Genomic DNA, 27,184 nt, shown 5'->3' with positions numbered 1-27,184 from the left:
TCAGTCATTGTCCACCATGTCCTCCTGTAGACCCAGTGTACAGCACTCACCCGCCATACTACTGATCAGCCGCAGCATTACACGTCCTCCAGCGTATCAGTCATTGTCCACCATGGCCTCCTGTAGACCCAGTGTACAGCACTCACCCGCCATACTACAGATCAGCCGCAGCATTACACGTCCTCCCGCGTATCAGTCATTGTCCACCATGGCCTCCTGTAGACCCAGTGTACAGCACTCACCCGCCATACTACAGATCAGCCGCAGCATTACACATCCTCCCGCGTATCAGTCATTGACCACCATGGCCTCCTGTAGACCCAGTGTACAGCACTCACCCGCCATACTACTGATCAGCCGCAGCATTACACGTCCTCCAGCGTATCAGTCATTGTCCACCATGGCCTCCTGTAGACCCAGTGTACAGCACTCACCCGCCATACTACAGATCAGCCGCAGCATTACACGTCCTCCAGCGTATCAGTCATTGTCCACCATGGCCTCCTGTAGACCCAGTGTACAGCACTCACCCGCCATACTACAGATCAGCCGCAGCATTACACGTCCTCCCGCGTATCAGTCATTGGCCACCATGGCCTCCTGTAGACCCAGTGTACAGCACTCACCCGCCATACTACAGATCAGCCGCAGCATTACACGTCCTTTAGCGTATCAGTCATTGTCCACCATGGCCTCCTGTAGACCCAGTGTACAGCACTCACCCGCCATACTACTGATCAGCCGCAGCATTACACGTCCTCCAGCGTGTCAGTCATTGTCCACCATGGCCTCCTGTAGACCCAGTGTACAGCACTCACCCGCCATACTACTGATCAGCCGCAGCATTACACGTCCTCCAGCGTATCAGTCATTGACCACCATGGCCTCCTGTAGACCCAGTGTACAGCACTCACCCGCCATACTACAGATCAGCCGCAGCATTACACGTCCTCCCGCGTATCAGTCATTGTCCACCATGGCCTCCTGTAGACCCAGTGTACAGCACTCACCCGCCATACTACAGATCAGCCGCAGCATTACACGTCCTCCCGCGTATCAGTCATTGACCACCATGGCCTCCTGTAGACCCAGTGTACAGCACTCACCCGCCATACTACAGATCAGCCGCAGCATTACACATCCTCCCGCGTATCAGTCATTGTCCACCATGGCCTCCTGTAGACCCAGTGTTCAGCAATCACCCGCCATACTACTGATCAGCCGCAGCATTACACGTCCTCCAGCGTGTCAGTCATTGTCCACCATGGCCTCCTGTAGACCCAGTGTACAGCACTCACCCGCCATACTACTGATCAGCCGCAGCATTACACATCCTCCCGCGTATCAGTCATTGACCACCATGGCCTCCTGTAGACCCAGTGTACAGCACTCACCCACCATACTACAGATCAGCCGCAGCATTACACGTCCTCCCGCGTATCAGTCATTGTCCACCATGGCCTCCTGTAGACCCAGTGTACAGCACTCACCCGCCATACTACAGATCAGCCGCAGCATTACACGTCCTCCCGCGTATCAGTCATTGACCACCATGGCCTCCTGTAGACCCAGTGTACAGCACTCACCCGCCATACTACTGATCAGCCGCAGCATTACACGTCCTCCCGCGTATCAGTCATTGTCCACCATGGCCTCCTGTAGACCCAGTGTACAGCACTCACCCGCCATACTACAGATCAGCCGCAGCATTACACGTCCTCCCGCGTATCAGTCATTGACCACCATGGCCTCCTGTAGACCCAGTGTACAGCACTCACCCGCCATACTACAGATCAGCCGCAGCATTACACGTCCTCCCGCGTATCAGTCATTGTCCACCATGGCCTCCTGTAGACCCAGTGTACAGCACTCACCCGCCATACTACAGATCAGCCGCAGCATTACACGTCCTCCCGCGTATCAGTCATTGTCCACCATGGCCTCCTGTAGACCCAGTGTACAGCACTCACCCGCCATACTACAGATCAGCCGCAGCATTACACGTCCTCCAGCGTATCAGTCATTGACCACCATGGCCTCCTGTAGACCCAGTGTACAGCACTCACCCGCCATACTACTGATCAGCCGCAGCATTACACGTCCTCCCGCGTATCAGTCATTGACCACCATGGCCTCCTGTAGACCCAGTGTACAGCACTCACCCCCCATACTACTGATCAGCCGCAGCATTACACGTCCTCCCGCGTAGCAGTCATTGTCCACCATGGCCTCCTGTAGACCCAGTGTACAGCACTCACCCGCCATACTACTGATCAGCCGCAGCATTACACGTCCTCCCGCGTATCAGTCATTGACCACCATGGCCTCCTGTAGACCCAGTGTACAGCACTCACCCGCCATACTACAGATCAGCCGCAGCATTACACGTCCTCCCGCGTATCAGTCATTGTCCACCATGGCCTCCTGTAGACCCAGTGTACAGCACTCACCCGCCATACTACTGATCAGCCGCAGCATTACACGTCCTTCCGCGTATCAGTCATTGACCACCATGGCCTCCTGTAGACCCAGTGTACAGCACTCACCTGCCATACTACTGATCAGCCGCAGCATTACACGTCCTCCCGCGTATCAGTCATTGACCACCATGGCCTCCTGTAGACCCAGTGTACAGCACTCACCCGCCATACTACTGATTAGCCGCAGCATTACACGTCCTCCCGCGTATCAGTCATTGACCACCATGGCCTCCTGTAGACCCAGTGTACAGCACTCACCCGCCATACTACTGATTAGCCGCAGCATTACACGTCCTCCCGCGTATCAGTCATTGTCCACCATGGCCTCCTGTAGACCCAGTGTACAGCACTCACCCGCCATACTACAGATCAGCCGCAGCATTACACGTCCTCCAGCGTATCAGTCATTGTCCACCATGGCCTCCTGTAGACCCAGTGTACAGCACTCACCCGCCATACTACAGATCAGCCGCAGCATTACACGTCCTCCAGCGTATCAGTCATTGTCCACCATGGCCTCCTGTAGACCCAGTGTACAGCACTCACCCGCCATACTACAGATCAGCCGCAGCATTACACGTCCTCCAGCGTATCAGTCATTGTCCACCATGGCCTCCTGTAGACCCAGTGTACAGCACTCACCCGCCATACTACTGATCAGCCGCAGAATTACACGTCCTCCAGCGTATCAGTCATTGACCACCATGGCCTCCTGTAGACCCAGTGTACAGCACTCACCCACCATACTACTGATCAGCCGCAGCATTACACATCCTCCCGCGTATCAGTCATTGACCACCATGGCCTCCTGTAGACCCAGTGTACAGCCCTCACCCGCCATACTACAGATCAGCCGCAGCATTACACGTCATCCAGCGTATCAGTCATTGTCCACCATGGCCTCCTGTAGACCCAGTGTACAGCACTCACCCGCCATACTACAGATCAGCCGCAGCATTACACGTCCTCCCGCGTATCAGTCATTGTCCACCATGGCCTCCTGTAGACCCAGTGTACAGCACTCACCCGCCATACTACTGATCAGCCGCAGCATTACACGTCCTCCCGCGTATCAGTCATTGTCCACCATGGCCTCCTGTAGACCCAGTGTACAGCACTCACCCGCCATACTACTGATCAGCCACAGCATTACACGTCCTCCCGCGTATCAGTCATTGTCCACCATGGCCTCCTGTAGACCCAGTGTACAGCACTCACCCGCCATACTACAGATCAGCCGCAGCATTACATGTCCTCCAGCGTATCAGTCATTGTCCACCATGGCCTCCTGTAGACCCAGTGTACAGCACTCACCCGCCATACTACAGATCAGCCGCAGCATTACACGTCCTCCAGCGTATCAGTCATTGTCCACCATGGCCTCCTGTAGACCCAGTGTACAGCACTCACCCGCCATACTACAGATCAGCCGCAGCATTACATATCCTCCCGCGTATCAGTCATTGTCCACCATGGCCTCCTGTAGACCCAGTGTACAGCACTCACCCCGCCATACTACAGATCAGCCGCAGCATTACATATCCTCCCGCGTATCAGTCATTGTCCACCATGGCCTCCTGTAGACCCAGTGTACAGCACTCACCCGCCATACTACAGATCAGCCGCAGCATTACACGTCCTCCAGCGTATCAGTCATTGTCCACCATGGCCTCCTGTAGACCCAGTGTACAGCACTCACCCGCCATACTACAGATCAGCCGCAGCATTACACGTCCTCCAGCGTATCAGTCATTGTCCACCATGGCCTCCTGTAGACCCAGTGTACAGCACTCACCCGCCATACTACAGATCAGCCGCAGCATTACACGTCCTCCAGCGTATCAGTCATTGTCCACCATGGCCTCCTGTAGACCCAGTGTACAGCACTCACCCGCCATACTACAGATCAGCCGCAGCATTACACATCCTCCAGCGTATCAGTCATTGTCCACCATGGCCTCCTGTAGACCCAGTGTACAGCACTCACCCCGCCATACTACAGATCAGCCGCAGCATTACATATCCTCCCGCGTATCAGTCATTGTCCACCATGGCCTCCTGTAGACCCAGTGTACAGCACTCACCCGCCATACTACAGATCAGCCGCAGCATTACACGTCCTCCAGCGTATCAGTCATTGTCCACCATGGCCTCCTGTAGACCCAGTGTACAGCACTCACCCGCCATACTACAGATCAGCCGCAGCATTACACGTCCTCCAGCGTATCAGTCATTGTCCACCATGGCCTCCTGTAGACCCAGTGTACAGCACTCACCCGCCATACTACAGATCAGCCGCAGCATTACACGTCCTCCAGCGTATCAGTCATTGTCCACCATGGCCTCCTGTAGACCCAGTGTACAGCACTCACCCGCCATACTACTGATCAGCCGCAGCATTACACGTCCTCCAGCGTATCAGTCATTGACCACCATGGCCTCCTGTAGACCCAGTGTACAGCACTCACCCGCCATACTATTGATCAGCCGCAGCATTACACGTCCTCCCGCGTATCAGTCATTGTCCACCATGGCCTCCTGTAGACCCAGTGTACAGCACTCACCCGCCATACTACAGATCAGCCGCAGCATTACACGTCCTCCAGCGTATCAGTCATTGACCACCATGGCCTCCTGTAGACCCAGTGTACAGCACTCACCCGCCATACTACTGATCAGCCGCAGCATTACACGTCCTCCCGCGTATCAGTCATTGACCACCATGGCCTCCTGTAGACCCAGTGTACAGCACTCACCCGCCATACTACAGATCAGCCGCAGCATTACACATCATCCCGCGTATCAGTCATTGACCACCATGGCCTCCTGTAGACCCAGTGTACAGCCCTCACCCGCCATACTACAGATCAGCCGCAGCATTACACATCCTCCAGCGTATCAGTCATTGACCACCATGGCCTCCTGTAGACCCAGTGTACAGCACTCACCCCGCCATACTACAGATCAGCCGCAGCATTACACGTCCTCCAGCGTATCAGTCATTGACCACCATGGCCTCCTGTAGACCCAGTGTACAGCACTCACCCCGCCATACTACAGATCAGCCGCAGCATTACACGTCCTCCCGCGTATCAGTCATTGTCCACCATGGCCTCCTGTAGACCCAGTGTACAGCACTCACCCGCCATACTACAGATCAGCCGCAGCATTACACGTCCTCCTGCGTATCAGTCATTGACCACCATGGCCTCCTGTAGACCCAGTGTACAGCACTCACCCGCCATACTACAGATCAGCCGCAGCATTACACGTCCTCCCGCGTATCAGTCATTGTCCACCATGGCCTCCTGTAGACCCAGTGTACAGCACTCACCCGCCATACTACAGATCAGCCGCAGCATTACACGTCCTCCAGCGTATCAGTCATTGTCCACCATGGCCTCCTGTAGACCCAGTGTACAGCACTCACCCGCCATACTACAGATCAGCCGCAGCATTACACGTCCTCCAGCGTATCAGTCATTGACCACCATGGCCTCCTGTAGACCCAGTGTACAGCACTCACCCCGCCATACTACAGATCAGCCGCAGCATTACACGTCCTCCTGCGTATCAGTCATTGACCACCATGGCCTCCTGTAGACCCAGTGTACAGCACTCACCCCGCCATACTACAGATCAGCCGCAGCATTACACGTCCTCCAGCGTATCAGTCATTGACCACCATGGCCTCCTGTAGACCCAGTGTACAGCACTCACCCCGCCATACTACAGATCAGCCGCAGCATTACACGTCCTCCAGCGTATCAGTCATTGTCCACCATGGCCTCCTGTAGACCCAGTGTACAGCACTCACCCACCATACTACAGATCAGCCGCAGCATTACACGTCCTCCCGCGTATCAGTCATTGTCCACCATGGCCTCCTGTAGACCCAGTGTACAGCACTCACCCCGCCATACTACAGATCAGCCGCAGCATTACACGTCCTCCCGCGTATCAGTCATTGTCCACCATGGCCTTCTGTAGACCCAGTGTACAGCACTCACCCGCCATACTTCAGATCAGCCGCAGCATTACACGTCATCCCGCGTATCAGTCATTGTCCACCATGGCCTCCTGTAGACCCAGTGTACAGCACTCACCCGCCATACTACAGATCAGCCGCAGCATTACACGTCCTCCAGCGTATCAGTCATTGACCACCATGGCCTCCTGTAGACCCAGTGTACAGCCCTCACCCGCCATACTACAGATCAGCCGCAGCATTACACGTCCTCCAGCGTATCAGTCATTGACCACCATGGCCTCCTGTAGACCCAGTGTACAGCACTCACCCGCCATACTACAGATCAGCCGCAGCATTACACGTCCTCCAGCGTATCAGTCATTGTCCACCATGGCCTCCTGTAGACCCAGTGTACAGCACTCACCCGCCATACTACTGATCAGCCGCAGCATTACACGTCCTCCAGCGTATCAGTCATTGACCACCATGGCCTCCTGTAGACCCAGTGTACAGCACTCACCCGCCATACTACAGATCAGCCGCAGCATTACACGTCCTCCAGCGTATCAGTCATTGTCCACCATGGCCTCCTGTAGACCCAGTGTACAGCCCTCACCCGCCATACTACAGATCAGCCGCAGCATTACACGTCCTCCAGCGTATCAGTCATTGTCCACCATGGCCTCCTGTAGACCCAGTGTACAGCACTCACCCGCCATACTACAGATCAGCCGCAGCATTACACGTCCTCCAGCGTATCAGTCATTGTCCACCATGGCCTCCTGTAGACCCAGTGTACAGCACTCACCCGCCATACTACTGATCAGCCGCAGCATTACACGTCCTCCCGCGTATCAGTCATTGTCCACCATGGCCTCCTGTAGACCCAGTGTACAGCACTCACCCGCCATACTACAGATCAGCCGCAGCATTACACGTCCTCCCGCGTATCAGTCATTGTCCACCATGGCCTCCTGTAGACCCAGTGTACAGCACTCACCCGCCATACTACAGATCAGCCGCAGCATTACACGTCCTCCAGCGTATCAGTCATTGTCCACCATGGCCTCCTGTAGACCCAGTGTACAGCACTCACCCGCCATACTACTGATCAGCCGCAGCATTACACGTCCTCCCGCGTATCAGTCATTGTCCACCATGGCCTCCTGTAGACCCAGTGTACAGCACTCACCCGCCATACTACAGATCAGCCGCAGCATTACACGTCCTCCCGCGTATCAGTCATTGTCCACCATGGCCTCCTGTAGACCCAGTGTACAGCACTCACCCGCCATACTACAGATCAGCCGCAGCATTACACATCCTCCCGCGTATCAGTCATTGACCACCATGGCCTCCTGTAGACCCAGTGTACAGCACTCACCCGCCATACTACAGATCAGCCGCAGCATTACACGTCCTCCAGCGTATCAGTCATTGTCCACCATGGCCTCCTGTAGACCCAGTGTACAGCACTCACCCGCCATACTACTGATCAGCCGCAGCATTACACGTCCTCCAGCGTATCAGTCATTGTCCACCATGGCCTCCTGTAGACCCAGTGTACAGCCCTCACCCGCCATACTACAGATCAGCCGCAGCATTACACGTCCTCCAGCGTATCAGTCATTGTCCACCATGGCCTCCTGTAGACCCAGTGTACAGCACTCACCCGCCATACTACAGATCAGCCGCAGCATTATACGTCCTCCAGCGTATCAGTCATTGTCCACCATGGCCTCCTGTAGACCCAGTGTACAGCACTCACCCGCCATACTACAGATCAGCCGCAGCATTACACGTCCTCCCGCGTATCAGTCATTGTCCACCATGGCCTCCTGTAGACCCAGTGTACAGCACTCACCCGCCATACTACTGATCAGCCGCAGCATTACACGTCCTCCCGCGTATCAGTCATTGACCACCATGGCCTCCTGTAGACCCAGTGTACAGCCCTCACCCGCCATACTACAGATCAGCCGCAGCATTACACGTCCTCCAGCGTATCAGTCATTGTCCACCATGGCCTCCTGTAGACCCAGTGTACAGCACTCACCCCGCCATACTACAGATCAGCCGCAGCATTACACGTCCTCCCGCGTATCAGTCATTGACCACCATGGCCTCCTGTAGACCCAGTGTACAGCCCTCACCCGCCATACTACAGATCAGCCGCAGCATTACACGTCCTCCAGCGTATCAGTCATTGTCCACCATGGCCTCCTGTAGACCCAGTGTACAGCACTCACCCCGCCATACTACAGATCAGCCGCAGCATTACACGTCCTCCCGCGTATCAGTCATTGACCACCATGGCCTCCTGTAGAGCTGACACTGTGCGGTGCGGCCTTGTGGTTTGGATAGTAGGAGGCAGAATAAGGTAGTTATATCCCACCATACATAACCTGGCACTTCTTGGAGGTTACTTGTGAATGGGGCCTGCACCGCTGTAGACTGACCAGTCGTCGTATGTTCCTATGTCTGCCGTCTCCAGACCTGACTTTGTCCTTTCTTCACAGGCCCGGTCTCCCTAACACGATATTCATGGATTATCAAGCCCTCCCTGACTTTCAGCCACACCACAGCCCAATCCCCTATGGGCGTGAAGGCGGTATGGTGTCCGGCATTGGAGAGGCGCCCCCCAGAGAGCGGCACCGGGTGGTGATGTACCAGCAGGAGAGCTTGGCTTTTGGTGGTGTTCCCCCTGTTTGCACTGAGAGACAGTTTGGGTTCAGTACTGTGCAGAGTCCTCTCAGCACCGGGATCCCTGGAGTCACAAACCAGATACCGGATCACTGGATCATGGGCTTCCACAACAAGGGTGTAGAACAAGTTCTGGAGCCCCAGAGTCCACACAGGGACCACCATAATCTCCCAGAGGACCTGATCCTACAGGACGCGAGGAATACCAGCACGGAGAGTGACCATCCCGAATCTCCATCTGTCCCCAGCCAGGAGAACCTCAGACCTCTCTGCAGAACATCGCACAGTTCAGACCGAGCCAAATCAGCCTGTAAGTGCCCGAACACCTGGCAGATCCCCCATACATGGGTCACCGATGGTCCACAGCAGATCTGTATTACATGTGGTCATCATGAGATCGAGCATCACGAGACTGATGTCTCCTGGTTTCTGTCCCCATCACAACCTACATGTTCTCACAGCAATAACAACATCCAATGTAGATAGTGGGAGGTAAACCATCACTAGCCAAGGGGGCGCTGCGCCAAAGCCACCATAAAGGTAAAGGCTGGGTGAGGAATCGTAACACATCATGGCGGACACCTCTACTGACCATGGCTCGAAAATGGCTTACTCTCCATTTTATATTTGGTGCATGCCATTAATAAACCTAATGCTTTTAAGACTACTCGTAGCCAAACCTTCTTCTCTAGCCTCCGGTAGTCTCATTACGGGCAAAAAGGTCTAAAACACATAATACATTTGGAGCAAACCAGCTATGAGGGCAAAAAGCAGGTGGCAGACACTGCTACTCCCTCCAGACACCTCTGTCACCGATCCAACTTCAAGACTCTTCTGCCCTCCTTCAAGACTCTTTTGTCCTCCTCCCGGACTCCTCTGCCCTCCTTCAAGACTCTTTTGTCCTCCTCCCGGACTCCTCTGCCCTCCTTCAAGACTCTCTTTTGTCCTCCTCCTGGACTCCTCTACCCTCTTTCCTCCTCCTGGACTCCCCTGCCCTCCTTCCTCCTCCCGGACTCCCCTGCCCTCCTTCCTCCTCCCGAACTCCCCTGCCCTCCTTCCTCCTCCCGGACTCCTCTGCCCTCCTTCCTCCTCCCGGACTCCTCTGCCCTCCTTCCTCCTCCCCGGGCTCCTCTGCCCTTCTTCCTCCTCCCCGGGCTCCTCTGCCCTCCTTCCTCCTCCCTGGGCTCCTCTGCCCTCCTTCCTCCTCCCCGGGCTCCTCTGCCCTCCTTCCTCCTCCCCGGGCTCCTCTGCCCTTCTTCCTCCTCCCCAGGCTCCTCTGCCCTTCTTCCTCCTCCCCGGGCTCCTCTGCCCTTCTTATTCCTCCCGGGCTCTTCTGCCCTTCTTATTCCTCCCGGGCTCTTCTGCCCTTCTTATTCCTCCCGGGCTCTTCTGCCCTTCTTATTCCTCCCGGGCTCCCCTGCCCTTCTTATTCCTCCCGGGCTCCCCTGCCCTTCTTCTTCCTCTTGGGCTCCTCTGCCCTTCTTATTCCTCCCGGGCTCCTCTGCCCTTCTTATTCCTCCCGGGCTCCCCTGCCCTTCTTCTTCCTCTTGGGCTCCCCTGCACTTCTTCTTCCTCTTGGGCTCCCCTGCCCTTCTTCTTCCTCTTGGGCTCCCCTGCCCTTCTTCTTCCTCTTGGGCTCCCCTGCCCTTCTTCTTCCTCTTGGGCTCCCCTGCTCTTCTTCTTCCTCTTGGGCTCCCCTGCCCTTCTTCTTCCTCTTGGGCTCCCCTGCCCTTCTTCTTCCTCTTGGGCTCCCCTGCCCTTCTTCTTCCTCTTGGGCTCCCCTGCCCTTCTTCTTCCTCTTGGGCTCCCCTGCCCTTCTTCTTCCTCTTGGGCTCCCCTGCCCTTCTTCTTCCTCTTGGGCTCCCCTGCCCTTCTTCTTCCTCTTGGGCTCCCCTGCCCTTCTTCTTCCTCTTGGGCTCCCCTGCCCTTCTTCTTCCTCTTGGGCTCCCCTGCCCTTCTTCTTCCTCTGGGGCTCCCCTGCCCTTCTTTTTCCTCTGGGGCTCCCCTGCCCTTCTTCTTCCTCTTGGGCTCCCCTGCCCTTCTTCTTCCTCTTGGGCTCCCCTGCCCTTCTTCTTCCTCTTGGGCTCCCCTGCCCTTCTTCTTCCTCTTGGGCTCCCCTGCCCTTCTTCTTCCTCTTGGGCTCCCCTGCCCTTCTTCTTCCTCTTGGGCTCCCCTGCCCTTCTTCTTCCTTTTGGGCTCCCCTGCCCTTCTTCTTCCTCTTGGGCTCCCCTGCCCTTCTTCTTCCTCTTGGGCTCCCCTGCCCTTCTTCTTCCTCTTGGGCTCCCCTGCCCTTCTTCTTCCTCTGGGGCTCCCCTGCCCTTCTTTTTCCTCTGGGGCTCCCCTGCCCTTCTTCTTCCTCTTGGGCTCCCCTGCCCTTCTTCTTCCTCTTGGGCTCCCCTGCCCTTCTTCTTCCTCTTGGGCTCCCCTGCCCTTCTTCTTCCTCTTGGGCTCCCCTGCCCTTCTTCCTTCTCCCAGGCTCCTCTGCCCTCCTTCCTCCTCCCGGGCTCCTCTGCCCTTCTTATTCCTCCTGGGCTCCTCTGCCCTTCTTCTTCCTCTTGGGCTCCCCTGCCCTTCTTCTTCCTCTTGGGCTCCCCTGCCCTTCTTCTTCCTCTTGGGCTCCCCTGCCCTTCTTCTTCCTCTTGGGCTCCCCTGCCCTTCTTCTTCCTCTTGGGCTCCCCTGCCCTTCTTCTTCCTCTTGGGCTCCCCTGCCCTTCTTCTTCCTCTTGGGCTCCCCTGCCCTTCTTCTTCCTCTTGGGCTCCCCTGCCCTTCTTCTTCCTCTTGGGCTCCCCTGCCCTTCTTCTTCCTCTTGGGCTCCCCTGCCCTTCTTCCTTCTCCCAGGCTCCTCTGCCCTCCTTATTCCTCCCGGGCTCCACTGCCCTTCTTCTTCCTCTTGGCCCCCCGTGCCCTTCCTTTTGGGCTCCCCTGCCCTTCTTCCTTCTCCCGGGCTCCCCTGCCCTTCTTCTTCCTCTTGGGCTCCCCTGCCCTTCTTCCTTCTCCCAGGCTCCTCTGCCCTCCTTATTCCTCCCGGGCTCCCCTGCCCTTCTTCTTCCTCTTGGCCCCCCCTGCCCTTCCTTTTGGGCTCCCCTGCCCTTCTTCCTTCTCCCGGGCTCCCCTGCCCTTCTTCTTCCTCTTGGCCTCCCCTGCCCTTCCTTTTGGGCTCCCCTGCCCTTCTTCCTTCTCCCGGGCTCCCCTGCCCTTCTTATTCCTCCCGGGCCCCCCTGCCCTTCTTCTTCCTCTTGGCCCCCCCTGCCCTTCCTTTTGGGCTCCCCTGCCCTTCTTCCTTCTCCCAGGCTCCTCTGCCCTTCTTATTCCTCCCGGGCCCCCCTGCCCTTCTTCTTCCTCTTGGCCTCCCCTGCCCTTCCTTTTGGGCTCCCCTGCCCTTCCTTCTCCCGGGCTCCCCTGCCCTTCTTATTCCTCCCGGGCCCCCCTGCCCTTCTTCTTCCTCTTGGCCCCCCCTGCCCTTCCTTTTGGGCTCCCCTGCCCTTCTTCCTTCTCCCAGGCTCCTCTGCCCTCCTTCCTCCTCCGGGACTCCTGCAACCTTCGCCAGGCATGTCTGTGTCCCTCAGGACCAGGATCTCAGCTGATTATCTCCAGGGATAACAGATTAGGGAGATGCCGGGCCCCAATCCTTATTAGAGGGTTGCTTGGTCTTGTTATAAGTAGCAGGTTTGAGAGACCTTGATATGTGTAAGGTCCAAGAAATGCCATGTTCCTTGAGAACACTTGCTCCTCCTCACTGTTGTTCACCCACCTTGGTATATGGTTTTGTGTGTGTAGAACTGAAGATGTAACAGAGTAGATTCTGTAAATCGGATTTGGTGCTGTATTACTCCTCGGATAATTTCTCGTCCACCGTCTCGTCTTCTAGCTACGTGTAGTCTTGGGGTTGTGGACTATTGTGCATGGACGACTGCTGCAGCAATATGCTGGTCATTGTTGGTCCCTCTGTACATCGGTGGTCACCCTACAGCTGGTGTTTTCCCTCCCCATTCATTCTGTAGTGTCAGAGCAGTCCGCAGCCGCTGGTGTCTTGTATCACCACATGTCGGTAGTTCGGGAGGCTGACAGAACCACCACACTTATTTCCTACAGGGCGTAAACTCCGCTTGTACCTCCCAGATCCCAGCAGCTCCCTACCTTCTCCATCAGGTGAGGAGGACTCTGTATTCCCTGACCTTGAAGATCCCAGTCCTCCAGTGTCGGAGGAGAAGGAGGCTCTGGAGGTGACGTCGCCCCCCGGGAAAGTGGAGCAGGAGAGGTGGAGGTTCTCAGCCACAGAACTGATTTCCAAACTGCAGCTCACTCAGCGGAGGAACAACTTCACCGCCCGGATCGGCAAGTCTCTGTCCACCAAGATCACCCTACGAGAACGAGGGACGTCTGCCGGACAGGAGGGTGCGTACACAGGCGTGTGATGTACTGTATACATGATGGTGAATGCAGGATCACAGGATGGGGCGCAGTGTTGTGGGGTTCACTGACACATCACAATTTCTCAATCTATAGGAAAATCTGGTAGAAGAGAAAGGAGATGCAACAGTGCCGGAGTGCCGGGTCTTCTCCAGCCGGCCGCAGACACCTCCTGGCTCAGGTACTTACAGACCTCGGCTCTGGGGTCCATGTTTAGGGGCTTTCCATCTCCAGGGTGGGACAATGGGGTCCTGACATCTCCTATCCTTATGATGAGCACTGAGGCCTCACCACAAGCACAAAGTCTTTGCACTGCCCAATTAGATGTGGTCTCATTTGTTGCTTTGCGCTTCCATTTTACAGTCACGCAATTTTATGACCGTTACAATCACCGTCCTGAGCAGAACGTGGGGGGCGCTGCACTCGGGCACGGGCTCGAAATAACCAACATCCGGTGCACACCATGCTGCTCTCGACTGCTCTCCTGCGTCTGCCGCACTGTCCCCCGCCTCTCATGCGTCTGCCGCACTGTCCCCCGCCTCTCATGCGTCTGCCGCCGGACTGTCCCCCGCCTCTCATGCGTCTGCCGCCGGACTGTCCCCCGCCTCTCATGCGTCTGCCACCGGACTGTCCCCCGCCTCTCCTGCGTCTGCCGCACTGTCCCCCGCCTCTCATGCGTCTGCCACCGGACTGTCCCCCGCCTCTCATGCGTCTGCCACCGGACTGTCCCCCGCCTCTCATGCATCTGCCGCCGGACAGTCCCCCGCCTCTCATGCGTCTGCCACCGGACTGTCCCCCGCCTCTCCTGCGTCTGCCGCCGGACTGTCCCCCGCCTCTCATGCGTCTGCTGCCGGACTGTCCCCCGCCTCTTATGCGTCTGCTGCCGGACTGTCCCCCGCCTCTCATGCGTCGGCTGCCGGACTGTCCCCCGCCTCTCATGCGTCGGCTGCCGGACTGTCGCCCGCCTCTCGTGCGTCGGCTGCCGGACTGTCCCCCGCCTCTCATGCGTCGGCTGCCGGACTGTCCCCCGCCTCTCATGCGTCGGCTGCCAGACTGTCCCCCGCCTCTCATGCGTCGGCTGCCGGACTGTCCCCCGCCTCTCATGCGTCGGCTGCCGGACTGTCCCCCGCCTCTCATGCGTCGGCTGCCGGACTGTCCCCCGCCTCTCATGCGTCGGCTGCCGGACTGTCCCCCGCCTCTCATGCGTCGGCTGCCGGACTGTCCCCCGCCTCTCATGCGTCGGCTGCCGGACTGTCCCCCGCCTCTCATGCGTCGGCTGCCGGACTGTCCCCCGCCTCTCATGCGTCGGCCGGGCGGTGTTTGGCACCTTTCCTGACGGTGCAGCTATACAGGCAGTGAGATTAGAGACAAGGATGTCCTGGCATTCTGGAGGTTTCTCCTTACCCGTATGTGGCTGTGATGTTTCGCACTTGTGCAGGTGATCCCCTCATACTACAGTTCCCGGCCTCGGCTCTGATGTGGGGGAGGTTTCTCCTTACCCGTATGTGGCTGTGATGTTTCGCACTTGTGCAGGTGATCCCCTCATAGCACAGTTCCCGGCCTCGGCTCTGATGTGGGGGAGGTTTCTCCTTACCCGTATGTGGCTGTGATGTTTCGCACTTGTGCAGGTGATCCCCTCATAGCACAGTTCCCGGCCTCGGCTCTGATGTGGGGGAGGTTTCTCCTTACCCGTATGTGGCTGTGATGTTTCGCACTTGTGCAGGTGATCCCCTCATAGCACAGTTCCCGGCCTCGGCTCTGATGTGGGGGAGGTTTCTTCTTACCCGTATGTGGCTGTGATGTTTCGCACTTGTGCAGGTGATCCCCTCATAGCACAGTTCCCGGCCTTGGCTCTGATGTGGGGGAGGTTTCTCCTTACCCGTATGTGGCTGTGATGTTTCGCACTTGTGCAGGTGATCCCCTCATAGCACAGTTCCCGGCCTCGGCTCTGATGTGGGGGAGGTTTCTTCTTACCTGTATGTGGCTGTGATGTTTCGCACTTGTGCAGGTGATCCCCTCATAGCACAGTTCCCGGCCTCGGCTCTGATGTGGGGGAGGTTTCTCCTTACCCGTATGTGGCTGTGATGTTTCGCACTTGTGCAGGTGATCCCCTCATAGCACAGTTCCCGGCCTCGGCTCTGATGTGGGGGAGGTTTCTCCTTACCCGTATGTGGCTGTGATGTTTCGCACTTGTGCAGGTGATCCCCTCATAGCACAGTTTCCGGCCTCGGCTCTGATGTGGGGGATGTTTCTCCTTACCCGTATGTGGCTGTGATGTTTCGCACTTGTGCAGGTGATCCCCTCATAGCACAGTTCCCGGCCTCGGCTCTGATGTGGGGGAGGTTTCTTCTTACCCGTATGTGGCTGTGATGTTTCGCACTTGTGCAGGTGATCCCCTCATAGCACAGTTCCCGGCCTTGGCTCTGATGTGGGGGAGGTTTCTCCTTACCCGTATGTGGCTGTGATGTTTCGCACTTGTGCAGGTGATCCCCTCATAGCACAGTTCCCGGCCTCGGCTCTGATGTGGGGGAGGTTTCTTCTTACCCGTATGTGGCTGTGATGTTTCGCACTTGTGCAGGTGATCCCCTCATAGCACAGTTCCCGGCCTCGGCTCTGATGTGGGGGAGGTTTCTTCTTACCCGTATGTAGCTGTGATGTTTCGCACTTGTGCAGGTGATCCCCTCATAGCACTATTCCCGGCCTCGGCTCTGATGTGGGGGAGGTTTCTTCTTACCCGTATGTGGCTGTGATGTTTCGCACTTGTGCAGGTGATCCCCTCATAGCACAGTTCCCGGCCTCGGCTCTGATGTGGGGGAGGTTTCTTCTTACCCGTATGTGGCTGTGATGTTTCGCACTTGTGTAGGTGATCCCCTCATAGCACAGTTCTCGGCCTCGGCTCTGATGTGGGGGAGGTTTCATGTTACCCGTATGTAGCTGTGATGTTTCGCACTTGTGCAGGTGATCCCCTCATAGCACAGTTCCCGGCCTCGGCTCTGATGTGGGGGCGGTTTCTTCTTACCCGTATGTGGCTGTGATGTTTCGCACTTGTGCAGGTGATCCCCTCATAGCACAGTTCCCGGCCTCGGCTCTGATGTGGGGGCGGTTTCTTCTTACCCGTATGTGGCTGTGATGTTTCGCACTTGTGCAGGTGATCCCCTCATAGCACAGTTCCCGGCCTCGGCTCTGATGTGGGGGCGGTTTCTTCTTACCCGTATGTGGCTGTGATGTTTCGCACTTGTGCAGGTGATCCCCTCATAGCACAGTTCCCGGCCTCGGCTCTGATGTGGGTGAGGTTTCTTCTTACCTGTATGTGGCTGTGATGTTTCGCACTTGTGCAGGTGATCCCCTCATAGCACAGTTCCCGGCCTCGGCTTTGATGTGGGGGAGGTTTTTTCTTACCCGTATGTAGCTGTGATGTTTCGCACTTGTGCAGGTGATCCCCTCATAGCACAGTTCCCGGCCTCGGCTCTGATGTGGGGGAGGTTTCTTCTTACCCGTATGTAGCTGTGATGTTTCGCACTTGTGCAGGTGATCCCCTCATAGCACAGTTCCGGGCCTCGGCTCTGATGTGGGGGCGGTTTCATGTTACCCGTATGTGGCTGTGATGTTTCGCACTTGTGCAGGTGATCCCCTCACAGCACAGTTCTCGGCCTCGGCTCTGATGTGGGGGAGGTTTCTCCTTACTCGTATGTGGCTGTGATGTTTCGCACTTGTGCAGGTGATCCCCTCATAGCACAGTTCTCGGCCTCGGCTCTGATGTGGGGGAGGTTTCTCCTTACCCGTATGTGGCTGTGATGTTTCGCACTTGTGCAGGTGATCCCCTCATAGCACAGTTCCCGGCCTCGGCTCTGATGTGGGGGCGGTTTCTTCTTACCCGTATGTGGCTGTGATGTTTCGCACTTGTGCAGGTGATCCCCTCATAGCACAGTTCCCGGCCTCGGCTCTGATGTGGGGGAGGTTTCTCCTTACCCGTATGTGGCTGTGATGTTTCGCACTTGTGCAGGTGATCCCCTCATAGCACAGTTCCTGGCCTCGGCTCTGATGCGGGGGAGGTTTCTTCTTACCCGTATGTGGCTGTGATGTTTCGCACTTGTGCAGGTGATCCCCTCATAGCACAGTTCCCGGCCTCGGCTCTGATGTGGGGGCGGTTTCTTCTTACCCGTATGTGGCTGTGATGTTTCGCACTTGTGCAGGTGATCCCCTCATAGCACAGTTCCCGGCCTTGGCTCTGATGTGGGGGAGGTTTCTTCTTACCCGTATGTAGCTGTGATGTTTCGCACTTGTGCAGGTGATCCCCTCATAGCACAGTTCCCGGCCTCGGCTCTGATGTGGGGGAGGTTTCTTCTTACCCGTATGTAGCTGTGATGTTTCGCACTTTTGCAGGTGATCCCCTCATAGCACAGTTCCCGGCCTCGGCTCTGATGTGGGGGCGGTTTCTCCTTACCCGTATGTGGCTGTGATGTTTCGCACTTGTGCAGGTGATCCCCTCATAGCACAGTTCCCGGCCTCGGCTCTGATGTGGGGGCGGTTTCTTCTTACCTGTATGTGGCTGTGATGTTTCGCACTTGTGCAGGTGATCCCCTCATAGCACAGTTCCCGGCCTCGGCTCTGATGTGGGGGAGGTTTCTTCTTACCCGTATGTAGCTGTGATGTTTCGCACTTGTGCAGGTGATCCCCTCATAGCACTATTCCCGGCCTCGGCTCTGATGTGGGGGAGGTTTCTTCTTACCCGTATGTGGCTGTGATGTTTCGCACTTGTGCAGGTGATCCCCTCATAGCACAGTTCCCGGCCTCGGCTCTGATGTGGGGGAGGTTTCTTCTTACCCGTATGTGGCTGTGATGTTTCGCACTTGTGTAGGTGATCCCCTCATAGCACAGTTCTCGGCCTCGGCTCTGATGTGGGGGAGGTTTCATGTTACCCGTATGTAGCTGTGATGTTTCGCACTTGTGCAGGTGATCCCCTCATAGCACAGTTCCCGGCCTCGGCTCTGATGTGGGGGCGGTTTCTTCTTACCCGTATGTGGCTGTGATGTTTCGCACTTGTGCAGGTGATCCCCTCATAGCACAGTTCCCGGCCTCGGCTCTGATGTGGGGGCGGTTTCTTCTTACCCGTATGTGGCTGTGATGTTTCGCACTTGTGCAGGTGATCCCCTCATAGCACAGTTCCCGGCCTCGGCTCTGATGTGGGGGCGGTTTCTTCTTACCCGTATGTGGCTGTGATGTTTCGCACTTGTGCAGGTGATCCCCTCATAGCACAGTTCCCGGCCTCGGCTCTGATGTGGGTGAGGTTTCTTCTTACCTGTATGTGGCTGTGATGTTTCGCACTTGTGCAGGTGATCCCCTCATAGCACAGTTCCCGGCCTCGGCTTTGATGTGGGGGAGGTTTTTTCTTACCCGTATGTAGCTGTGATGTTTCGCACTTGTGCAGGTGATCCCCTCATAGCACAGTTCCCGGCCTCGGCTCTGATGTGGGGGAGGTTTCTTCTTACCCGTATGTAGCTGTGATGTTTCGCACTTGTGCAGGTGATCCCCTCATAGCACAGTTCCGGGCCTCGGCTCTGATGTGGGGGCGGTTTCATGTTACCCGTATGTGGCTGTGATGTTTCGCACTTGTGCAGGTGATCCCCTCACAGCACAGTTCTCGGCCTCGGCTCTGATGTGGGGGAGGTTTCTCCTTACTCGTATGTGGCTGTGATGTTTCGCACTTGTGCAGGTGATCCCCTCATAGCACAGTTCTCGGCCTCGGCTCTGATGTGGGGGAGGTTTCTCCTTACCCGTATGTGGCTGTGATGTTTCGCACTTGTGCAGGTGATCCCCTCATAGCACAGTTCCCGGCCTCGGCTCTGATGTGGGGGCGGTTTCTTCTTACCCGTATGTGGCTGTGATGTTTCGCACTTGTGCAGGTGATCCCCTCATAGCACAGTTCCCGGCCTCGGCTCTGATGTGGGGGCGGTTTCTTGTTACCTGTATGTGGCTGTGATGTTTCGCACTTGTGCAGGTGATCCCCTCATAGCACAGTTCCGGGCCTCGGCTCTGATGTGGGGGAGGTTTCTCCTTACCCGTATGTGGCTGTGATGTTTCGCACTTGTGCAGGTGATCCCCTCATAGCACAGTTCCTGGCCTCGGCTCTGATGCGGGGGAGGTTTCTTCTTACCCGTATGTGGCTGTGATGTTTCGCACTTGTGCAGGTGATCCCCTCATAGCACAGTTCCCGGCCTCGGCTCTGATGTGGGGGCGGTTTCTTCTTACCCGTATGTGGCTGTGATGTTTCGCACTTGTGCAGGTGATCCCCTCATAGCACAGTTCCCGGCCTTGGCTCTGATGTGGGGGAGGTTTCTTCTTACCCGTATGTAGCTGTGATGTTTCGCACTTGTGCAGGTGATCCCCTCATAGCACAGTTCCCGGCCTCGGCTCTGATGTGGGGGAGGTTTCTTCTTACCCGTATGTAGCTGTGATGTTTCGCACTTTTGCAGGTGATCCCCTCATAGCACAGTTCCCGGCCTCGGCTCTGATGTGGGGGCGGTTTCTCCTTACCCGTATGTGGCTGTGATGTTTCGCACTTGTGCAGGTGATCCCCTCATAGCACAGTTCCCGGCCTCGGCTCTGATGTGGGGGCGGTTTCTTCTTACCTGTATGTGGCTGTGATGTTTCGCACTTGTGCAGGTGATCCCCTCATAGCACAGTTCCCGGCCTCGGCTCTGATGTGGGGGCGGTTTCTCCTTACCAGTATGTGGCTGTGATGTTTCGCACTTGTGCAGGTGATCCCCTCATAGCACAGTTCCCGGCCTCGGCTCTGATGTGGGGGAGGTTTCTTCTTACCTGTATGTGGCTGTGATGTTTCGCACTTGTGCAGGTGATCCCCTCATAGCACAGTTCCCGGCCTCGGCTCTGATGTGGGGGCGGTTTCTTCTTACCTGTATGTGGGTGTGATGTTTCGCACTTGTGCAGGTGATCCCCTCATAGCACAGTTCTCCGGCCTCGGCTCTGATGTGGGGGAGGTTTCATGTTACTCGTATGTGGCTGTGATGTTTCGCACTTGTGCAGGTGATCCCCTCATAGCACAGTTCCCGGCCTCGGCTCTGATGTGGGGGAGGTTTTTTCTTACCTGTATGTGGCTGTGATGTTTCGCACTTGTGCAGGTGATCCCCTCATAGCACAGTTCTCGGCCTCGGCTCTGATGTGGGGGAGGTTTCATGTTACCTGTATGTGGCTGTGATGTTTCGCACTTGTGCAGGTGATCCCCTCATAGCACAGTTCCCGGCCTCGGCTCTGATGTGGGGGAGGTTTCTTCTTACCTGTATGTGGCTGTGATGTTTCGCACTTGTGCAGGTGATCCCCTCATAGCACAGTTCCCGGCCTCGGCTCTGATGTGGGGGAGGTTTCTCCTTACTCGTATGTGGCTGTGATGTTTCGCACTTGTGCAGGTGATCCCCTCATAGCACAGTTCCTGGCCTCGGCTCTGATGTGGGGGAGGTTTCTTCTTACCTGTATGTGGCTGTGATGTTTCGCACTTGTGCAGGTGATCCCCTCATAGCACAGTTCTCCGGCCTCGGCTCTGATGTGGGGGAGGTTTTTTCTTACCTGTATGTGGCTGTGATGTTTCGCAATTGTGCAGGTGATCCCCTCATAGCACAGTTCTCGGCCTTGGCTCTGATGTGGGGGAGGTTTCATGTTACCTGTATGTGGCTGTGATGTTTCGCACTTGTGCAGGTGATCCCCTCATAGCACAGTTCCCGGCCTCGGCTCTGATGTGGGGGAGGTTTCTCCTTACCCGTATGTGGCTGTGCTGTTTCGCACTTGTGCAGGTGATCCCCTCATAGCACAGTTCTCCGGCCTCGGCTCTGATGTGGGGGAGGTTTCTTCTTACCTGTATGTGGCTGTGATGTTTCGCACTTGTGCAGGTGATCCCCTCATAGCACAGTTCCCGGCCTCGGCTCTGATGTGGGGGAGGTTTCTTCTTACCCGTATGTAGCTGTGATGTTTCGCACTTGTGCAGGTGATCCCCTCATAGCACAGTTCTCGGCCTCGGCTCTGATGTGGGGGAGGTTTCTCCTTACCCGTATGTGGCTGTGATGTTTCGCACTTGTGCAGGTGATCCCCTCATAGCGCAGTTCCCGGCCTCGGCTCTGATGTGGGGGAGGTTTCTTCTTACCCGTATGTGGCTGTGATGTTTCGCACTTGTGCAGGTGATCCCCTCATAGCACAGTTCCCGGCCTCGGCTCTGATGTGGGGGAGGTTTCTCCTTACCCGTATGTGGCTGTGATGTTTTGCACTTGTGCAGGTGATCCCCTCATAGCACAGTTCCCGGCCTCGGCTCTGATGCGGGGGAGGTTTCTTCTTACCCGTATGTGGCTGTGATGTTTCGCACTTGTGCAGGTGATCCCCTCATAGCACAGTTCCCGGCCTCGGCTCTGATGTGGGGGCGGTTTCTCCTTACCCGTATGTGGCTGTGATGTTTCGCACTTGTGCAGGTGATCCCCTCATAGCACAGTTCTCCGGCCTCGGCTCTGATGTGGGGGCGGTTTCTTCTTACCCGTATGTGGCTGTGATGTTTCGCACTTGTGCAGGTGATCCCCTCATAGCACAGTTCCCGGCCTCAGCTCTGATGTGGGGGAGGTTTCTCCTTACCCGTATGTGGCTGTGATGTTTCGCACTTGTGCAGGTGATCCCCTCATAGCACAGTTCCCGGCCTCGGCTCTGATGTGGGGGAGGTTTCATGTTACCTGTATGTGGCTGTGATGTTTCGCACTTGTGCAGGTGATCCCCTCATAGCACAGTTCCCGGCCTCGGCTCTGATGTGGGGGCGGTTTCTCCTTACCCGTATGTGGCTGTGATGTTTCGCACTTGTGCAGGTGATCCCCTCATAGCACAGTTCCTGGCCTCGGCTCTGATGTGGGGGAGGTTTCTCCTTACCCGTATGTGGCTGTGATGTTTCGCACTTGTGCAGGTGATCCCCTCATAGCACAGTTCCCGGCCTCGGCTCTGATGTGGGGGAGGTTTCTCCTTACCCGTATGTGGCTGTGATGTTTCGCACTTGTGCAGGTGATCCCCTCATAGCACAGTTCCCGGCCTCGGCTCTGATGTGGGGGCGGTTTCATGTTACCTGTATGTGGCTGTGATGTTTCGCACTTGTGCAGGTGATCCCCTCATAGCACAGTTCCTGGCCTCGGCTCTGATGTGGGGGAGGTTTCTTCTTACCTGTATGTGGCTGTGATGTTTCGCACTTGTGCAGGTGATCCCCTCATAGCACAGTTCCTGGCCTCGGCTCTGATGTGGGGGAGGTTTCTCCTTACCCGTATGTGGCTGTGATGTTTCGCACTTGTGCAGGTGATCCCCTCATAGCACAGTTCCCGGCCTCGGCTCTGATGTGGGGGCGGTTTCATGTTACCTGTATGTGGCTGTGATGTTTCGCACTTGTGCAGGTGATCCCCTCATAGCACAGTTCCTGGCCTCGGCTCTGATGTGGGGGAGGTTTCTTCTTACCTGTATGTGGCTGTGATGTTTCGCACTTGTGCAGGTGATCCCCTCATAGCACAGTTCCCGGCCTCGGCTCTGATGTGGGGGAGGTTTCATGTTACCTGTATGTGGCTGTGATGTTTCGCACTTGTGCAGGTGATCCCCTCATAGCACAGTTCCTGGCCTCGGCTCTGATGTGGGGGTGGTTTCTTCTTACCCGTATGTGGCTGTGATGTTTCGCACTTGTGCAGGTGATCCCCTCATAGCACAGTTCCTGGTCTCGGCTCTGATGTGGGGGAGGTTTCTTCTTACCCGTATGTGGCTGTGATGTTTCGCACTTGTGCAGGTGATCCCCTCATAGCACAGTTCTCCGGCCTCGGCTCTGATGTGGGGGCGGTTTCTTCTTACCCGTATGTGGCTGTGATGTTTCGCACTTGTGCAGGTGATCCCCTCATAGCACAGTTCCCGGCCTCGGCTCTGATGTGGGGGCGGTTTCTTCTTACCCGTATGTAGCTGTGATGTTTCGCACTTGTGCAGGTGATCCCCTCATAGCACAGTTCCCGGCCTTGGCTCTGATGTGGGGGCGGTTTCTCCTTACCCGTATGTGGCTGTGATGTTTCGCACTTGTGTAGGTGATCCCCTCATAGCACAGTTCCCGGCCTCGGCTCTGATGCGGGGGAGGTTTCATGTTACCCGTATGTGGCTGTGATGTTTCGCACTTGTGCAGGTGATCCCCTCATAGCACAGTTCCCGGCCTCGGCTCTGATGTGGGGGAGGTTTCTTTTTACCTGTATGTGGCTGTGATGTTTCGCACTTGTGCAGGTGATCCCCTCACAGCACAGTTCCCGGCCTCGGCTCTGATGTGGGGGAGGTTTCTTCTTACCCGTATGTAGCTGTGATGTTTCGCACTTGTGCAGGTGATCCCCTCATAGCACAGTTCCCGGCCTCGGCTCTGATGCGGGGGAGGTTTCTTCTTACCCGTATGTGGCTGTGATGTTTCGCACTTGTGCAGGTGATCCCCTCATAGCACAGTTCCCGGCCTCGGCTCTGATGTGGGGGAGGTTTCTTTTTACCTGTATGTGGCTGTGATGTTTCGCACTTGTGCAGGTGATCCCCTCATAGCACAGTTCCCGGCCTCGGCTCTGATGTGGGGGAGGTTTCATGTTACCTGTATGTGGCTGTGATGTTTCGCACTTGTGCAGGTGATCCCCTCATAGCACAGTTCCTGGCCTCGGCTCTGATGTGGGGGAGGTTTCTCCTTACCCGTATGTGGCTGTGATGTTTCGCACTTGTGCAGGTGATCCCCTCATAGCACAGTTCCCGGCCTCGGCTCTGATGTGGGGGAGGTTTCATGTTACCCGTATGTGGCTGTGATGTTTCGCACTTGTGCAGGTGATCCCCTCATAGCACAGTTCCCGGCCTCGGCTCTGATGTGGGGGAGGTGTCTTCTTACCTGTATGTAGCTGTGATGTTTCGCACTTGTGCAGGTGATCTCCTCATAGCACAGTTCCCGGCCTCGGCTCTGATGTGGGGGAGGTTTCATGTTACCCGTATGTGGCTGTGATGTTTCGCACTTGTGCAGGTGATCCCCTCATAGCACAGTTCCCGGCCTCGGCTCTGATGTGGGGGAGGTTTCATGTTACCTGTATGTGGCTGTGATGTTTCGCACTTGTGCAGGTGATCCCCTCACAGCACAGTTCTCGGCCTCGGCTCTGATGTGGGGGAGGTTTCTTCTTACCTGTATGTGGCTGTGATGTTTCGCACTTGTGCAGGTGATCCCCTCATACTACAGTTCCCGGCCTCGGCTCTGATGTGGGGGAGGTTTCTTCTTACCCGTATGTGGCTGTGATGTTTCGCACTTGTGCAGGTGATCCCCTCATAGCACAGTTCCCGGCCTCGGCTCTGATGCGGGGGAGGTTTCTTCTTACCCGTATGTGGCTGTGATGTTTCGCACTTGTGCAGGTGATCCCCTCATAGCACAGTTCCCGGCCTCGGCTCTGATGTGGGGGAGGTTTCTTTTTACCTGTATGTGGCTGTGATGTTTCGCACTTGTGCAGGTGATCCCCTCATAGCACAGTTCCCGGCCTCGGCTCTGATGTGGGGGAGGTTTCATGTTACCTGTATGTGGCTGTGATGTTTCGCACTTGTGCAGGTGATCCCCTCATAGCACAGTTCCTGGCCTCGGCTCTGATGTGGGGGCGGTTTCTCCTTACCCGTATGTGGCTGTGATGTTTCGCACTTGTGTAGGTGATCCCCTCATAGCACAGTTCCCGGCCTCGGCTCTGATGCGTGGGAGGTTTCATGTTACCCGTATGTGGCTGTGATGTTTCGCACTTGTGCAGGTGATCCCCTCATAGCACAGTTCCCGGCCTCGGCTCTGATGTGGGGGAGGTTTCTTCTTACCCGTATGTAGCTGTGATGTTTCGCACTTGTGCAGGTGATCCCCTCATAGCACAGTTCCCGGCCTTGGCTCTGATTTGGGGGAGGTTTCATGTTACCCGTATGTAGCTGTGATGTTTCGCACTTGTGCAGGTGATCCCCTCATAGCACAGTTCCTGGCCTCGGCTCTGATGTGGGGGAGGTTTCTCCTTACCCGTATGTGGCTGTGATGTTTCGCACTTGTGCAGGTGATCCCCTCATAGCACAATTCCCGGCCTCGGCTCTGATGTGGGGGCGGTTTCTTCTTACCCGTATGTGGCTGTGATGTTTCGCACTTGTGCAGGTGATCCCCTCATAGCACAGTTCCCGGCCTCGGCTCTGATGTGGCGGAGGTTTCATGTTACCCGTATGTGGCTGTGATGTTTCGCACTTGTGCAGGTGATCCCCCTCATAGCACAGTTCCCGGCCTCGGCTCTGATGTGGGGGAGGTTTCATGTTACCTGTATGTGGCTGTGATGTTTCGCACTTGTGCAGGTGATCCCCTCACAGCACAGTTCTCGGCCTCGGCTCTGATGTGGGGGAGGTTTCTTCTTACCTGTATGTGGCTGTGATGTTTCGCACTTGTGCAGGTGATCCCCTCATACTACAGTTCCCGGCCTCGGCTCTGATGTGGGGAGGTTTCTTCTTACCCGTATGTGGCTGTGATGTTTCGCACTTGTGCAGGTGATCCCCTCATAGCACAGTTCCCGGCCTCGGCTCTGATGCGGGGGAGGTTTCTTCTTACCCGTATGTGGCTGTGATGTTTCGCACTTGTGCAGGTGATCCCCTCATAGCACAGTTCCCGGCCTCGGCTCTGATGTGGGGGAGGTTTCTTCTTACCCGTATGTGGCTGTGATGTTTCGCACTTGTGCAGGTGATCCCCTCATAGCACAGTTCCCGGCCTCGGCTCTGATGTGGGGGAGGTTTCTTTTTACCTGTATGTGGCTGTGATGTTTCGCACTTGTGCAGGTGATCCCCTCATAGCACAGTTCCCGGCCTCGGCTCTGATGTGGGGGAGGTTTCATGTTACCTGTATGTGGCTGTGATGTTTCGCACTTGTGCAGGTGATCCCCTCATAGCACAGTTCCCAGCCTCGGCTCTGATGTGGGGGAGGTTTCTCATTACCTGTATGTGGCTGTGATGTTTCGCACTTGTGCAGGTGATCCCCTCATAGCACAGTTCCCGGCCTCGGCTCTGATGTGGGGGAGGTTTCATGTTACCTGTATGTGGCTGTGATGTTTCGCACTTGTGCAGGTGATCCCCTCATAGCACAGTTCCCGGCCTCGGCTCTGATGTGGGGGAGGTTTCTCCTTACCCGTATGTGGCTGTGATGTTTCGCACTTGTGCAGGTGATCCCCTCATAGCACAGTTCCCAGCCTCGGCTCTGATGTGGGGGAGGTTTCTCCTTACCCGTATGTGGCTGTGATGTTTCGCACTTGTGCAGGTGATCCCCTCATAGCACAGTTCCCGGCCTCGGCTCTGATGTGGGGGAGGTTTCTTCTTACCTGTATGTGGCTGTGATGTTTCGCACTTGTGCAGGTGATCCCCTCATAGCACAGTTCCCAGCCTCGGCTCTGATGTGGGGGAGGTTTCTCATTACCTGTATGTGGCTGTGATGTTTCGCACTTGTGCAGGTGATCCCCTCATAGCACAGTTCCCAGCCTCGGCTCTGATGTGGGGGAGGTTTCTCCTTACCCGTATGTGGCTGTGATGTTTCGCACTTGTGCAGGTGATCCCCTCACAGCA

At 56.3% G+C, this 27,184-nt stretch overlaps 1 protein-coding gene across 3 annotated transcripts in view; it reads left to right on the top strand.

Moving 5' to 3' along the window:
* Nucleotides 1-27,184, top strand: part of ARHGEF19 (Rho guanine nucleotide exchange factor 19) — a 138,864-nt gene that overhangs the window by 57,277 nt on the left and 54,403 nt on the right. Inside the window, exons 2-4 of one of the 3 annotated variants that reach the window (XM_075329299.1) lie at nt 8,970-9,463; nt 13,304-13,549; nt 13,661-13,745. The exons of 1 other annotated variant lie outside the window; for it this stretch is intronic. In XM_075329299.1, coding sequence (XP_075185414.1) covers nt 8,970-9,463; nt 13,304-13,549; nt 13,661-13,745 — 825 coding nt within the window. Of the gene's footprint in view, nt 1-8,969; nt 9,464-13,246; nt 13,550-13,660; nt 13,746-27,184 lie in introns of all 3 variants that reach the window. One more of the 3 variants, XM_075329298.1, reaches the window with a different exon arrangement.

This window comes from Anomaloglossus baeobatrachus, chromosome 11 (assembly GCF_048569485.1).
Source record: "Anomaloglossus baeobatrachus isolate aAnoBae1 chromosome 11, aAnoBae1.hap1, whole genome shotgun sequence".
Lineage (NCBI taxonomy): Eukaryota > Metazoa > Chordata > Amphibia > Anura > Aromobatidae > Anomaloglossus > Anomaloglossus baeobatrachus.
This window is presented reverse-complemented; position numbering and strand designations above follow the sequence as displayed.